General features: G+C 45.4%; 1 protein-coding gene across 6 annotated transcripts in view; it reads right to left on the bottom strand.

The window, feature by feature from the left end:
* The window catches only part of FOXN3 (forkhead box N3), a 406382-nt gene that overhangs the window by 16322 nt on the left and 372472 nt on the right, over positions 1-17588 (bottom strand). For 4 of the 6 annotated variants that reach the window (XM_082451369.1, XM_082451368.1, XM_082451371.1 and 1 more), the window contains 2 exons: positions 17517-17582; positions 7634-7739 (listed from right to left, as the gene is read on the bottom strand). In XM_082451369.1, coding sequence (XP_082307495.1) covers positions 7634-7739; positions 17517-17582 — 172 coding nt within the window. The remainder of the gene's footprint in view (positions 1-7633; positions 7740-17516; positions 17583-17588) is intronic. The other 2 variants (XM_082451372.1, XM_082451373.1) reach the window with 2 other exon arrangements.

Raw genomic sequence — 17588 nt, 5'->3', positions numbered from 1 at the left:
TGGAAAAAATCAATATACAAATAATTAATTCCAGATGGATTATAGATTTAAATGAGTAGGAAAAACTTTTTAAATCTTTTAGAAAAAAACTATAGAAGACCATACGATCTTGGAACAGGGACTTTTTAAAGACACTAGATTTCATTACAAAATGATTACTAAGCATGAAAATTAAGAGCTTCTGTTCATCAAAAGACATTATTATGGACTGTGAAATGACCATCCACAAACTTAGAAGAGTTATTAGCAACACATATAGTCAATAAAGGATTAATATCCAGAATATACAAAGAACTCCTACAAAGATAAGAAAAAGAGAAACAACCTGATAGAAAAATGAATAAAAATGTTGAGCAGGCAATCCATCAAAGAGCACATTCAAGCAGCCAATTAAATATATGAAGAACTGTGCAATATCTTTAGTAAGAAGGGAAATGGAAATTAAAATGCAATGAGATACTGTCACATAGTCACTAGATTGGTTGAAATTGCAAAGTATGACAATTCCAAATGTCTGTGAAGATGAAGAGGAATGGGAAGTATCATACTCTGCTGGTAGGAGTGTAAATGGATACAAGCACTTTAGAAAACAATTTGTCATCGCCTGGTAAAGCTGAGCATGTTCATACCTTACAAACCAACAATTCCCACACCTGGACACGCATCTTAAATGAAACTGGAGACATGTATAGGAATTTCCATAGCAGCTTTGCTTGTAACAGCCAAGAACTATAAACAATTCAAATGTCTTTAAAAAAACTGTGGTATAGCCACATAGTGGAATATTATACAGCCATGAAAATCATCATCAGTTACAACTATATGCAGCAAACCAAATAAACTTAATAATGAATAAAAAGAGCAAGTTGGAAAGAAGACACATAGTATCATTCTAGTTATATAAAACTCAAAACCAAGCAAAACTAAATATAGTATTTACAGATATCAAAAATACTTTTAGAAACCTAGGAATAGTAAATACAAAATTTGGGATTATGGTTATCTTTCAGATAGCAGGTGCAGGGGCCTCTGATGCTTGCTCCAGCTGGGTAGCCCTTGCCAGGAAGCATATGGGTTCAACTCCAGAACTTCTGTCTCAGTGGTCACCTCCAGGGCGGGGGCAGGAAGGAGCACAATTTTCTCCCATGAGCTGCAAATTGTCCCCTTAAAAGACTGAGGTAAATGTGACTCCCTCTCTGTACTAGATCGCAGAACACAACAGGAATGACCCTAAAACTCTCCTCTATGAACCGTTTTGCATTTGGCACAGTTCTGCATACCGGGAGAGCAGAGGATTTTTAGATACAATAGGAAAAGCCGCCTGGACTTTCAAACTAATGCCATTGATTTGAAAACATGAGGAGCAGCTCCAGAACACTGATCAAATTTTAAACAGGGAACTTGCTGGTCATTGTTTAGATTTCTGGACCAGAAGAGACAGAAGTCAAGACAAAAAGCCGAGCCGGCAGCCGAGTAGGAACTCCTGTGCATCCTTTGTCCTCCTGGTATTGTTTTTTCCTTTTCCCTTTAACCGCTCCCTGTAGTAATATTTCCTCCTCTCCTTCCCACCACTAAGCATAACCTAATACTGAGTTTTAGAATTGCCTTCAAAGACCATGGTTTCAGAAGATAAAATCTGACAGGTACTTGGTTTTTTAAAAACAAAACAAAATACAATACAAAAGAAAAAGATCAGTGGCAAACTTTCCCTCCAGTTGTATAACTGGTCCCCACCCTATCTTAAAACTGAAGGTTGCAGGCTTCCTAAACTCCTGTGACAAACATCTTCTCCAAGGGAAAGACAAAGAGAATGATGAGGAGTAGATCTAAAGCTGATACACAGGTTTTCCTGGTGACTCTATATCGACAGGACCTTATGTATTAATCTTTTGTATGTATAGAACCATTAATTTCTGACTTGCTTCCTGTTCCACGGGAAGTAGAGTTTTCACTTGAGGTTCTTAGAGATCCAAATAAAATCAAGCAGTCTCAGGTGGTGATCAGATGGAACTTCCTTATAATTTTACAACATGCTATGGTTTAGACTACTGTCATGACTCCTCAAAACCATGGCTTTGCCACAAATGTGCCCTGTCCTCAAGGTGGCACAGAAGCCCAATCTAAAGCCTTTTCTGGGGTTTGGGACTGAGCTTCAGGTACCCAGAAAGGGGACCTGGGAAGGTCTGTGGAGGGCAGGTTGGATGAATCCATAAGGCTCTCCCCATTACTCATTTCATTTTTTTTCCTTTTTAAAAGTTTGTGATAAAATACACAAACAAAAAACCTTACCATCTTAACCTTTTTGAAGCATACAGTTCAGTGGCATTAAATACATTCATAACATTGTGCAGGCATTCCCACCAACCATCTCCAGAACCCTTCATCCTGTAAAATTGTAACTCTGTCCCCATTAAACAATTTGCCCCCCCATTCCCTCTCCCCATAGTTACTGGCAACTACCATTCTACGTTCTCTCCCTATGAATCAGACTACTCTAGGTACCTCATAGAGGTGGAATCATACAGTATTTGTCTTTGTTGAGTGTCTTATTTCACTTAACATAAATGTCCTCAAGGTTCATCCATATTGTAGCATGTAACAGAACTTCCTTCCATTTTAAGGCTGAATATTCTATTGTGTGTATATATACCACATTTTGCTTGTTTGTTCATCTGCTGATGGACTCTTGAGTTGCTTACATGTTTTAGCTACTGTGTGAATAATGCTGCTACAAACACGGATGTACAAATATCTCTTTGAGAACCTGCTTTCAGTTCTTTTGGGTATATACCCAGGAGTGGAATTGATGGATCATATGTTAGTTACTGTTTTTAATTTTTGGAGGACTGCCATCCTGTTTTCCACAGTGGCTGCATCATTTTACAACACTACCAACAGTGCTCAAGGGTTCCAATTTTTCCACACCCTTGGCAACACTTGTTATTTTCTGTTTTCTTGATAGTGCCATCCTAATGGGGGTTAAGTGGTATCTCACTGTAGTTTTGATTTGCATTTCCCTGATGATTAGTGATGTTGAGCATTTTTTTATGTGCTTATTGATTACTTGTGTATCTTCTTTGGACATAAGTCTGTTCAAGTCCTTTCCCATTTATGAATAGGGTTGTTTGTTTTTCTAATTATTTATTTATTGAACACCTGTATAATGTTTACTGTGCGCCAGGCATGTAACTGTGTGTTAATCCTAGTAACTCATGAGGCAGGTGCTGGTTTTCTCGTGAGAAGCCCAAGTACACCTGGCCCAAGGTCACATAGCTGCAGGCTATGGACCCAGGAAACTTGGTTCCCAAGTGCATGCATGCAATTTCTGGGCTCTCTTGACATATGAAGGACGGCCCTCCCACCAGTTCTCTCTCAATCCTCTGGCAAGCCCTGGACATTTAATTTTTCTCTGCCACCCAAGAGGTCACTTGGGGTCAAAAAGTCTTAAGAGTTGAAAACAAGGTGGCTCAGACCCAGGAGATTGCTATGGCCTGTACCTGGGAAGCAGCCCATAATTCTATGAATGTAAGAAATCTTATGCTCCCATTTCCCAAGAGTTCCAGAAACAGTTCTTCTTGGACTAGAATTGTTTGTCCCATTCAGTGTATTCTCTGCAAGGAATTTCACTGGACAAGCAGCAGAAGACACGGGCATAAAACTATGAGACGTGGGAGCAGTTATTTTGAGGATAATGTGTCTTGAGGAGTCTCTGCCCAAGCAAATTTAAAAATAAGCAGGTTTCCAATGTCTAAGGATGGGCCGATCCCTGAGGTTATTGAGTAAAAAGTCAACACTGTAAAGTCAATTATACTATTGACAGATACTCTTACAAGGAGATTACACATCATAATTATATGCAAAGGAACCCAGCAAATACAAGCTGTGTAATGATCAGCTAATAAAAGTAACACTTCATCTATGTCAATAACAGTTTCAGAGTTAAGACAAACAAACATGGCCTTTGCCACTCAATGGAGGAAAAAAAAAAATCCCTGAAAGACAAATATTTTCACTTAAGGAGAAGTTGCTTAGACTCACACAGAAAACCTGTCACACAAAGCAGAGTAGGAAACAGGTCTTCAGGGGGTGCTAATGACTTTCTGGCCCTCCTGCCAGCCCCAGCTGAACTGATGGGGGCAGCAACCCCTGTAAACATGTGAACACCCCCAGGGACCCTTGGTCACTGCCACGTGGTCTGGCGGATGACGTTTGCTGTTGTTCTATTCTCTGCTGGACTGTTTTCCCTTTAACCTTAGTTGAATTTAGGTTCAACTGACACTTGGCCAAATTAAAAAAAATTGCAATTGCAATGAATGTGAAAAAGCAAAACAAGATCCCCCCCTCCCCTCCAAACACTTTTTAATCGGTTTTACACAGTCTCCTGCAAATACCCACCCAGCTATGTTTATGTTCATTTTTCCGGAAAGTGTCACACTGCCTCCTATTTGGGCCATAAAGAGGGCAAAGGTATTATAAGCAAGGGTCCCTGATCTTCCAGAGCCTGTGACATTCCTCTCCCTAATGTCTCTTAAACTGAGGTGGAAAGTGCAGAATTGGTATTTGGATAATGGACTGCTAATGCACAATGGTTTTCTTTATCTCTATTTATGCAACTGGGAACTTGTTTCTGCAAACGGCGGTTGTACATTTCACTGAAATGATTCTGCTTAAACCTCCTGTGATGTTGAGGAAGGTCACCCTTCGACTATGAGTGCTTTTGTAGGGGGACAGACGTTATGAAGCTATTGTCACTCAGCCCCAATCCCAGCCTACTGTAGTGTGTCGTAAGCTGGGGCAGACTGGGCTGGGCGAGCCACATTTCTGCAGCACTCCTGGCTCTGCCTTCGAGAGACTGGGAAGGGGGTGGAGGAAGAGGGGACACGCTCCTTCCTGTTCCTGCATCACCCCAGCAATGCCCCTTCCCCTCTGCAGCGCCAGTTCATTCCTATAGTAGCTGCTGAATCCAGTTTGTGATTCTTCCAATGCTGGAGACCCAACTTCTTCACGTTCCCTGAGAGGTACGTGTACCAGCAGGAGCTTTCTCCTTAGAGATGCCTCTGGTCCTTCCACGGGCCCCTCCTCTGAGCTCAGAGATTCCAGCCCAGCTCAGTGGTACCTCCTAAGAGGTCTGGATCCCAGCCCCAGCCCCTCCTCTGAGGTTTGAGGTCCAGCTTTGAGGGGCAGGCATTCCAACCTCACCCGAGGGCACGTGGTTGTTTCCTACAACTGTTTCCTCCGTGATACCCTGAGTTCTCTGTTACCCTTCCAGTTGCCTGGTTAATAACTTTCTACCTGGTTAACGGTTCTTTATTTTGAAGTCTCTCTGTTCGAGTACCTAGTGTGGCTTCTGTCTCCCAACTGGATCTGACTGATGCATAGGTCTAGCCCTGAACCTGTTTGTGGTCTTTTACTGTGGAAGGAGCCTAGGTGAGGCTCTAGCTGGACTGCACGAGTAGCAACTCTTTTACCAGAAACAAGACATCATTGTTTTGCTGGAGTGCTATGTTCTCTTCTAACCAGAACATAACCAGTTAAAAAAATTATATTTTACATAATGCTTCTAGAGGCTAATCAGTAAATTTTTGCAATAATATATGCCATGAGGGTAATAATTAAAATTAGGAATTAAAATTAGGAGCAGCTCCTGCTGAAGGGCCAGCCCGGTCTCAGGCCTCCCTTCGCTCTGCCTGGCTCTTCCCTTCTCTGAGGGAATGGCTCGCATGGAGAGCTTCGTTTGCTTTCAAAGGCACTGAAAAGATGCTGAAGACCACAAACTGAAAGTCTGTACCTAGCATCTGCTCAGGAAAGTAGATTGTTACTCCCTGTGAGAACAGTCTACGGTCTCAAAGTCTTCTCAACCAAAAAGGTAAACTAGGAGGTTAGGCAGAAACAATTTTAAGCAAGAATGGAAAACAGAATGTCTCTCTCATAATGTGAGGCCAAGGCATGGATATCTTGGCTTCATGGAAGAGGCTTACCATTTATGAATTCAATTACTGATCTCAGGGTATCTAAGAAAAATATGGGAGAAGTACAAGAAAAAGAACCTTCCCATACACTTTTGGAAGGTATCACCATGTCTGGTTAATAGAAATGATAAGTGGTTTTTATCATTCTATGACTATTCTAATTCCTACCATCTTTCCTCCTTAGTAGGTTCCAAATGCCAGCGCCTGCCCTGAAGATTAAGGACTTCCATCCCGGCAAACGTACTTGGTTTGCTGGGAAGATTAAAAGACACAAGTGAGTGGAGAATCTCCACATGGTTGATTCACATCAGGGAGCTCGACCCTGCATGTCCCTCAGGGCCCAGTTAACAGACTTCCTGGGATGGTTTCCTCTGGGACATGAAACACTATGAAAGCAAAATGGCCATTAGGTGTCAACTTGATCCAAAAGTGCAGGAAAGACGCTAGAAGGCGATGCTGTGAAGGGATGCAGCTCAGCGTGGCGGGCTTTTTCTAAACAAGCAGCTGTGCAACATGCAATGAAACATCAGCCAAGTGAGTGAAACCCAGCCCGTGTCCCCAGCCAGCAAACCACAGAGGACAGGGGGACACACACACACATAGGGTCACTCATCAAAGGGTCACAACCAAAGCATGGGCTTATGGGTTCCAAGAAAAGAGAAATTAATCTGATGTTGGCTCAGAGGCCTGTGCAGAAAAGCTTTGTGAAGAAATCATTTTTGTGATGGGCCATGAAGGATATGCTGCCTTGTATATGGAGTCTGAGGGAAATCGACAGAGAGGAAACTATATGAATAAGATGGGCAAACACTGGATGTATGTGGAGAACAAATTTGGCTCAAGGAGATGGGAGGACCAGGGGGACATCAGGGTGATGTAGTGGGAGCCAAGGAGGATGCTTTTTCAGACAGCTGGAGAGGCACATTTTAGGAAATCAGTCTGGCGATGGTTCATGGGTGGGCGAGGGCGGGCAGAGAAGCAGCAAGGAATAGGAGGAAGGCATTCAAACTGGTGCGTGTGAGGCTTCCAAGCTAGCGACAGACCCTACTCTGGGGCTGGCAGAGGAGGTGAGAAGGATGGAGGAAAGAAATTTCCCAAGGAAGAGTTCATGTGGTTTGGCAACTGACTGGATTCTCAGAAGCAGGGGACTGATGCCACCTGGTATTTATACATCACTTACCAAAGCACTTTTCACACATGATTTTTTGCATGTGAGTTTCATTGCAACCCTTCCCAGGACTCAGAGGATTTCATGGATGAGGGAACTGAGGCCCAGAGAGGTCAGACATCCACCCAAAGTCAAAGGACTGGGAAGTGACAGGGCTAAGTCTAGAGGTTGACCAGCTAGCCTAGAATCTAATGACTAACTTGCCCACCATTTCCTTCTGTTCACCTTACCCCACCTTTTTAGAATAAAATAACTTAGTTTCATCTGTCTTCATTTCATCTGCAAAGAGACCAGGATAATTTGATGGCCCAAGAAGGAGAAGTTGGCACTTGGATTGGGGTCCCTGGGAGCTACTTTAACTTTTTCGAACACCCAAACTACTTCTGTCTTTACTACTTACAGGCTGGTCTTCTCCATGCCCTCGAGTAGCCCCTTGGGACACACAATGTCCTTCCCACTCCTCAGGTGGGCTTTGCCCAGCAAGCTTCTCCCTTACCTCACGGCTGCTGTCATTCCAATGGGAGTGATTGGCAACGGCCGGACTCCGGGAAACAGGCCTCGGCTCAGAACCCGCGTTCCGTTTTGTATCACTCCTGGAGGAACTGAAAGAGCAAAAAGGGAAAAGACACCACACATGAATCCAACTGTGAGGATTTCTGTTCTGAGTCAGAAATTTTGGATACACCAGAGAACGAGAGAGAGAGAGACAGAGAGAGAGAGAGAAGGGAGAAAGAGATAGTCATAGGTACCTAGAGCAAGCAGAGACAGAGAAACACATACACACACACACACACACAGGGAGACAGATACAGAAAAAAATACCATGAGAGCGAGACAGAAAGAGAGAAAGACACCACACCTCAAGAAAGAGATCTAGTCAGCCTAGTCAGACCAATAGCTTATTATTGATGCCTTGGTGGGGAAAAAAAAAACAAAAAACAAAGATATGTTTTAAAAAGTGGGCTTCAAATATTATTTTCTTGCATTTATTAAATATAATCTTTTATCTCTAGTCAGACCCTAAAAAGATCTTAAGAACCTGACACCATCTGACAGCAGACGAGCAAACAAAAGCATTCCCTCATGCTTCGCTGTTCATGGTCAGAACTGGGAGCATCTTTCCGAGTGTCCTTAATCCAGCAAGGGAAAAAGACCGCCAGAAGAACAGCAGAGCTGATTTTACAAACTACTCAGCACCTCAGCGCTCACAACACCATCTCCTCATCTCATAACCCTCACAACCATCTCCGTTGGGAGTGAAGGGCTGTCAGTGGCGTGGATTTGGCTTCTGCCTCAGAATCACACAGCCCACTCTGGAGGGCCTGCCTTCCTCCGTCCCGGAAGCTTCCTCTAAGCAAATCTCCTGCGAGCTCTGTCACCATCCCATGGTCTCCTAAATGCACTCATCCCTGGATTAAACCTAAGCCAACCTTTCACACCAGTGACCATCAGATCCTGCCCATGCCGCATACAAACTCACGGTGGCCTTACATGAATCTGAGGGTTTACAGAAGAGGGGAACCATAGGAAATCCCTGATATTCGATCTTTTTTGACCTCCCAAACAGCAGTGTCTTCTGGTTCAAGCTAATATTCTTACTGCACCATCAACACTCCTCCATGCATCTGTCTATGGGGCCAGGCATGCATCCTGTGTGAGCACACTGACGGAGGGCTTATACACCTGGGGTTTTTTTTGTTTTTTGTTTTTTTTTTAAATCTTTTTTTTTTTTAATTTATTTATTTATGGCTGTGTTGGGTCTTTGTTTCTACACGAGGGCTTTCTCTAGTTGCGGCAAGCGGGGGCCACTCTTCATCGCGGTGCGCGGGCCTCTCACTGTCGCGGCCTCTCCTGTTGCGGAGCACAGGCTCCAGACGCGCAGGCTCAGTAGTTGTGGCTCACGGGCCTAGTTGCTCCGCGGCATGTGGGATCCTCCCAGACCAGGGCTCGAACCCGTGTCCCCTGCATTAGCAGGCAGATTCTCAACCACTGCGCCACCAGGGCAGCCCTACACCTGGGTTTTAATCTTAGTTCTTCTGGTAGGACTCCATGCAAGCTCACGGAACCTCTGTGTCCCTCTTTGAACGGTGTTCTCTAAGACCCCTTCCGCTGCCAGCATCCGAAAGAGTCCCCGGAGCTCTGGCTGTGTTCACGTAGTCCCTGGCACAGTCTCATCCGGGGGCAAGGTGGACAAATTGTGCTTTCTCAAACGAACACCTTACCAAAAAGACTCTAGAAAATCATACCTTCAAAAATAAAAACCACTCTGGATATTAAGTTTTTAAAGCTGATATTATTTGTGTAGAATAACTACTTTTCCCAAAATTCGCAGTATATACTTTCTACTCCTATCATTTTCAGGTCTCTAAGAGCACATTTACTTAAATATTCTGAACCTTTAGTCAGGTCTTTCACATAGGATGAATGTCCACTCTGGAATATGGGATTAAGTTATAGACCGATTTCTTGGGCATTCTGTAGCTCCTGCTAATATTTTTTGCCATGTCTCATCCAGGTTTGTGTAAGGCCCTAGTTACTAGGTTTTATAAAAGGTGGGATGGGAGACAAAATTGAAACCAGTGCCTGAAGTCAGTACTACTATTGCAGTCGGGGTTCCAGAATCCCCTGTCTCTTCCCATATTTAATTATGAAGGCAGGTTGAACTAGATCAGGAATTCCTACCCATCCCATACTATCAGCCTGATTTCAGATATTAGATCATCTGAGGCAGGGGACTCACCAGGTATCTTAAAAGCATGAAACCTGTTATGATGTGATATTGCAGCTAATTATCATAGTTTGCCCAGTTGATGAGTTTTCTAGAACTCTAGAAGAGGGTCTAGAAATTATATTTACCTGAATTATTCCTATAAAGCTACAAGACAGTGTGATATTGGTGTAAGTGCAGAAATATAGATCAATGGAACAAAACAGAGTCCAGAAATAGACTCGTGTGTGTGGTCAACTGATTTTTTGACAAAAAATATGCAGACAACACAATGGGGGAAAAGAGAGAACAATCAGAGATCCATTTGGAAAAAAATGAACCTCGGTCCTAACCTCATACCATTAGGAAAATTAATTAGAAATGGATCATAGACCTAAACGTAAGCACTAAAACTACGAAACTTCTAGAAGAAAATGCCAATAATTTCTGTGGACAGACATATGTAAAAACCAGTAGAACTATGGAGTTTGTAGACAGATGCTTCAGGTTGCTTGAAAAGATAGGTGTTTTTGGCTTGTCTCTCTGTTTTGGGGATCATGGGAAAGGGTTTTTCAATTATTTTGCTGTACGGTACTCTCCTCAAAATGGTCAGATGACCACAGGTTCAGTTTAATTCTGATAATACTACTTAATATATCAGTCACTAGGGATCTCATCTAGAACAGCAAGCAAATCTGATAGAATGGTACCCCCCCCAAAACTTAAATATTTATTTATACCATGGTTATAATTCTCACCAGTAAAAATTATTACAGTCCCATATACAGATTGTATCAATTAATGGATTAAATTACCAACTACCTGCCTATGTATGAGACGAAGGGGACACAGGGTCCCCACAGTTAAGTGGGACAGATAGAAAACTGAAGAGGCAATGAAAATATACTATGGCGAGTGCTAGGGCAGGGGGCCTATAGGCATGAAAGATGGAGACACCTAACCCAAAGAAAAGCTATCTGGGAAGCCTTCCTGTAGAAGTGCCATCTAAGTTGGGATTCAAAGGCACAAACCAGGCCTAGAAGTGATAAAATTCACAATGTGCACAAGAACTAAAAAGTAATTTTGATAAAGCACATAATCCTAGCAGGAATGAGATGCCTTTGGACTTCATCCCATGGATATTGGGAAAACCATTAAAGGGTTTTGAGCAAGGAAGTGGTCTGCAGCACAGTGGCTGAGAGCCAGACTCTGGTGTTTCCCATCTGTGTCCTTTACTGCCTGTGTCCCCTGACAAGCTACTTAAGTAAGAAGGGGACAAATGGTATTTATCACACAGAGTATTTAGAGATTTCACTGACTTAATAAAGGCATTGCTATTTTGAAAATACACGTTAGTCATCAATCCCCTCATCATCATCATCATCATCATCATCAACACGCTCACCATTCCCAGAGCAATCCTGGGGTGGCCTGTGCTGTCTCCAGTCCAGGTGAGATGAAAGCCCATAAGAATGGGTAAAGACAAAACCAGACCGTATTGGAAGACCTTGACCATCTTTCTGGTCACAGACTTAGCCGGAAGAGCAACCACTGCTCTCACGGCGCTTCCGTTCTCCTTGAACAAATCATGTCAGAGTCACCATTTTGGCAAAAACACCGGAACCACCTAAAATCCTGGGACAAAGACTAGGGAGCCCTGGAAAGTGAAGAGGGTGGATGAGAGTCATGGAGCACGCATTCCCCTGGCCTCTGGTGCGGCCACGGAATCACCTGCCAGTCAAAGGAGAAATGCAGCCCCACTTTTTCTTTTGCCCAGAGTCCTCTGCCCAAGTGCCTAGAACCTCTAAGCACCAGGGGCGCACCTGGCATGAAGGGAAACCGAGAAAGGAAGCCAGCCCTCACTGAGCACCTACTGGAGACTGGGTTCTTTTGACTCTCTTGTCTCATTTAAGCTTCAGGGAAGAAGCCTCCTGCATGGTTACAAGTCATGGGGCCACATGGCCTCTGTTCAAAGTCTTGCCCCACCACTAGCTCTGTGGCTTTGGGCAAGTGCCTTACCCTTTCTGTGCCTCAGTTTCCTCACCTGTAAAGTAGGCATAAACATACCTCAGAGGATCATTTTGAAGATTAAACAAGACAAAGTACACAAATTGCTAGCTCAGTGGCTGGCCCATTATATAAGCTCATCATTACCGTCATCACCACGTCCATCCTTCCACCATCCCATCTCACCGCAATGGCATCTTCTTACTAATTACCTCTGAGGCATAGGACCTAACGGGGTCAGGACATGGGGAAATTCTTTCAGCCTATTATTGTGCTTTTTGTAGCTCTCCCTAACTCTGCACTCACCCCTGACAACATCTTCTTGGTTAATGAACTGTATTCACTTCAAAGAGAATCTCACGGACGGAGCTATCCCGCAGCATTAAAAGGTTTTCCCTGAGCTATTTTCTGAACCTCGCAAGACTTCCGGTGTGCAAACTAGGCTCTTCTTCTGAATCCTGGAGCTCGTTCTCAAATGAGCTGCCATTGAACGCTGCCTCGGCCAAACCCGGCATTTCCCAGTCCTCATCACCGGCAGTGCTCCTCAAGTGGGGCGGGCGGGCGTGCTCCTCTCTGCTCACAGGCTGCCAGGAGCCGGCTGTGACACTTAACTGCCCTCCCATCTTTTCTCCTTTCTGTCTCCATCCCCAAGTGTCAAGAATGTGGCTTTTGAAAGATGAATCACAGCCAGTCTAAAATGTCTGAGAAAGGTATTCTGAGGTCCCTACTGCATGGCTTTTTTGAGTCTGGGATCTGGAGGAACACTAGTCCACCACTCCTCAGTCCTTTTCCTATCAGCACATCGACTTCCTTTCATTTCCTATGCATTTCCCTCAACGTATTTCAAAGCACGTAAACCCCATTGCACCCCACCCAATGTGCTGAAAGTATACCTGGGCTCCAGCTAGAGAAGAGATGTCATAAGAAACTGGACATTCAAAATCAACCTTAAACTCAGATTTGTGGCTCTCACTAAATCAACTATACTCCAACAAAAATTAAAAAAAAAAAAAAAAGCACAGGCCTCCAGCATCATCCCTTTCTGTTAGATCAGTTAAATATTTGGCTCTTCACAGGGAACTCTGCCCAATACTCTGTAACAACCTAAATGGGAAAAGAATTAGAAAAAGAATAGATACATGTATATGTATAACTGAACCACTTTGCTGTACACCTGAAACTAACACAACACTGTTAATCAACTCTACTCCAATATAAAATAAAAATTTTTTTAAATGGCTTTTATAGGAGAGAAGACATACATCTGAGACTCTCAAATCCTGGGATGAGGGGCTAAGGACATCAGCACCAGGGCTCCCAGCTGATCGACCACTTTATCTTAAGTTATACAATGACCCTAAACTTTCTTACTTTTAACCAGCAAGAAAGCAACCCTCACACACACACACACACACACACACACACACACACAGTCCAATCAAGCAGCACCGCTCACTGTGATCTAAATGTGATCATCTCCAGAACCTAAAAAAAAAAAGTTGAAGACACAAGAGAAACTTTCCTGCACGCTCCGCCCCCCCTCAGCTCCGCCCCACCCTGGCTTCCCCAGCTTCCCTCCTGATGCTCAGTTTCCTTGATTTTCACAGCTTGTGAAAGTAACCCCTGCGCTCCTGCTGCTGTCTTTGGAGAGCAGCCCTGGCTAAGCTACCAGAGGCCATAAGCTGAGCAGCAGGTGATTCCGATAATCCTTCCCTTTCCTAAAATTGGCCTTTCCACCTGCTTACTTGGAAAGGTGCTGGGGAGGGGGCTGAGAGAGGGGAGCCTGCTTCCTGGTTGCCCTTCTTCGCCGGTGGCTGGTGCATCCATACATACCCTAGTTCTGGGGAGGGGGATGCAGAACTCCGCCTGCCCCCTCCGTCCCATTTTGTTGTTTTATTACCTAGAGTTCCTCTCTGGAACATTCCAACCAGGGATCATGCAAGCCTTTGAAGATGAGTAATGGTGATCTGACTTCCGACTTAATAACAATTCCTCCACTGGGGTTAAAGAGGACTCACAGGGCTTGTCGAAGGGGAACTGCAAAGCAGGTATTTAAGTAGACTCTAGAAGCTGGAATTAGTCTACACAGCCACTTTTTATTGGGGGGGGGAGGGTAGGTGGATGGACTTGACTAGAAGCATAAACCAAAGTTCAAGAGATACGGAGGAGGCAGTGTCCTGCTTGGATTTTTCTGGAAGTCCTGTTTTACAGAGCACCTGAGACACGATGGTACACCTCGTAGAATGTTCCCCATACTGCAATCTGGGAAAGTCTGAGAAAGATAACATTACCGCTGGTGCTACCAGAGGAGACAAAATGCGGTGGCCTGAGGTTTTGATTAGATGTGCACTGCTGCCTCACCGAAAGAGAAGCATCAGAGCACGGGGAGGGGCTGAGGGGACCCACAGGGAGTCCAGCTCAAGCAACACAGGGTGCAGTGGGCACCCCTGGGGCAGGATCGGGTCCCCCCAAGATAAGGGTCTTGGCTGACTGGGGTTCTTGTCAACTTCTGCAGAAGTTTCCTTTGTATGACCTACTCAGCTCAGACCCAGACTGAGGCCAGTCTGCACCGAGCTAGCTGTGCAGATGCTGAGCAGGGAGGATGAGTGGAAAAGACCTAAGCGGCTGCCACCTGGTGACCTGAAGTGGACTGGCTACGAAGGGCGATGACAAAGGAAAAGGCTTTCAAACCATCCAGGACAGCCTCAGACTGCTGGGAGTGCCGGTGGCAGACAGACTAGGTTGGTGGCCGGTGGCCCCCATTCAAAGACGGGCATCACACAACCCGGGAGGTGAAAACAAGGGGCTATAAATAGCAGCACACGAGGAAGCTCTGTAAACAGAGCCCAGCCACGGAGCAGCACGCGGGAGGACACAGGCAGGCTCCGTGCAGACAGGAACCCACGCTCCCCACGCCTGGGCAGCGGCAGGACCCCCGAACCTGGGTGATGCACGTACACCTCCTCACCGGGACACGTGCTCACAAACACCCCTCGGCAGGCTGCCCACACTCCATCACCGCCTGGGCGTCTGCTGCCTTTGAACCTTTTGGTCGAGGGGTCACCTCTCACTTTTTCCAGGCTTTGCACAAAGCCAGCAGCGTAGGGCGTGGTGGCTTCGCCACCGTATGTATGGAATGCTTCTCCCTTCAGGAGGCGAGGTACTGCATCACATCCCAGGACGAGAAGCATCAGGCAGGGAGGGGAAGGGAGAGTGGGCAGAGAAGAGCTAAGTGAAAAGAGAGGCCTGGCGCCGGAGACACAAACCTCTGACTGCGTTTCTCAGAAGGCCGAGGAGGGACCCTTGGCTCCCCCAAGCGCCTGCAGCGGACGCTCAACGGACACTCACTTCCTTCCGACGGTACTGGTCCAATTTTGGGGGGCTTTACATCCGGCCCACTGAGTATGCCCTAGCTTGGCCTCAAAGGGATTTTACAAGGCTTGGGGTCAGACAGGAAGGTGAATGTAAAGGTGATGTTCTACCCTCTTCCCAGTCCTTAAATTTACTTCTCTGCTGCTCCTGCCAATGTGTCTCCTTCCACGACTTTCAACGGCTTCCTGGTTCCTTCCTTCCAGGACCCTGGAACCCCCTCTTGGCGGGGGCCTTCACGAAGGCTATAGCCGGGTTTCTCACAGTGGTGAGAGTGAGGTCGGAAAGCCCTACACGACTCTACAGCTTCAAGACATGAACGCGCTTTGAAAACTCAAATTCAGCATTTCAATGTAAATAAGACTATGGATACCTTGAAAAAAATAATTATTACAGTTTGTGTTACAGTAAGGGAGAGAAGAAGTTCATTTAGCCATGAGAACATTAAAACAATTAACTTCTCAGCTAATCAGGATCAACCCTTTTCCTCTTCTATCTGTGGTCAAGAATCTAGTGATAATGGATTTCTATAAAGCTGCTGTTAATGACCAATCCCTTTGCCTTTTTCTGCTTAACTCCATTATTCCAGTTCATCAAGTTATTTCTTTAAACCAGTGATCACTGCGGGCAGCGGCTGGGTGCAAAGGAAGGTGCCTGAACCTTACACAGCTCTGATAAAATCAGTACGCTCGCCTCATGATGAATTACGCAACTTGATTTCAGAAACCATTTCAGACTGTAACTGAATTACAGTCTGGTCTATACTCTTCCTGCAAGAGTCATCTGAGAACGGAGGTTTTGGTTTTTTTTTTTTTCTGATTTTGTTTTTTTCATTTTCTTGTAACTTCAAACATCATTTAAAACCCACACCACAGGTTAACCACTAGTTACAGGACTGCACCGGTACACATCTGCTTATAGTGGTGTTTCCTTCTCGGAGGTGTGGGCAGCCGTTATTTCAACTGCCGGCAAGCTGAGTTTAGCAAAGAGAGAATGAGAATTCTGTGCCTTCAGGGTCAGGTAATGGCAGCCCGCAGCACAGGGATGAGTCTCTCCCGAGAATGCTTGGCTGCATCTCTTGGGTCCTTTAAAAAAAGGACCAGGTAAGGAAGGATGGAGCCAAATTTCCTAAAGCTGTTGGAAGGCTGTGACGAGTAGAAGGCAAGGAGAGATGGTCTGGAACTCCACATCAAAAGACACCTGGGTAGGGTCTGGGAACAGATGTTCTCCTGTGGGAAACCCTATCAGCTCCAGATGCGGGGGATTCCCTTTGCTCAGGAGGCCATGCAGCGCTCAGAATGAGGCAGGTGGCGCCAGCCCTGGTGGGCGTCGTGGCGGGGTGTGCCGCTTCACGCTGCGGTCTCCACGCCGTGAGTTTCATGCACAGGAGGCGGCGATGCCATCGTCCTGCCAGCGAGCTGAGCGGCCTGTGGTGGACGAGCTGGCTATCTGCTCAACAGGCTTCTGGTGGGGGGGGTGGAATGTGCCAGAGAAACTAGCCTCAAGTTGGGAGGAGGAGGGGACAGATGTCTACGTTTGGGTCATCTGTCATCACTTGGGAAGGAGACCTTTCTAACAATGTTGTAGCTCCAGAGGTGGGGAAAAACATCCGATGGTGGAGAGAAGAGAAGTTCAAGTTAGGAAAAGAGTTGTCTCAAGCTTGACATTGCTCAAGGGCCAACAGAAGATGAAGATAGGAGCCCTGCTTCGCTAAACCAGTCCTGCCCTCCTGTCTGTGGCACCCTGGAAAGCTGGTGGGGAAGACGCAGGGTGGGGAGGCACCACAGTGTTTCCATTTTAAGGCTGTTCCAAACTCCTGCATCCCCGCCTCGCCAGATTTTCCTCTCCTCTCTCTAAAATGGTAGCCTGTTATTAATGAGGTCCCCAAGGGGAGAGGGATGTCTGAAAACGGGCACTGCTGAGTTCCATGACTGTCAGGCTGGCCCCCTGTAGCCTCTTCGAGCAGAAGCTACAAACTCACAGGAACATTTCCTGCAGGACAAAGGGTCTCTCCTCTGGGACTCGTTACAGGGTCCACTTCCCTGCCCCCAAGTCTTAAGCCCTGAAATTATATTAGAACTTTCTCATCTTGGAAACACACCTATGCATTCATTCATACATATGCGTAGCTGCATCTTTTGTGCGCACATGTATGTAATCATGCACTGAGGTAGTTTAAAGTGATTCTATAAGGGAAGGTTGGCTTGAGCATTAGTTCTTCCTATGGCCTGGTATATAAAGGAGAAGGTTAAGTTCACAAACTATGGTGCTGTAGGCTATAGAAATATCTACTCACAACCTGCTTGTATCTCAGGGGGAGTATTCAAAAGCATCATGGCACTGGCAGCATCAATGTCAGGATCTGGAA

This window comes from Balaenoptera physalus, assembly GCF_965194825.1.
Source record: "Balaenoptera physalus genome assembly, chromosome: 2".
NCBI classification, from domain to species: domain Eukaryota; kingdom Metazoa; phylum Chordata; class Mammalia; order Artiodactyla; family Balaenopteridae; genus Balaenoptera; species Balaenoptera physalus.
This window is presented reverse-complemented; position numbering and strand designations above follow the sequence as displayed.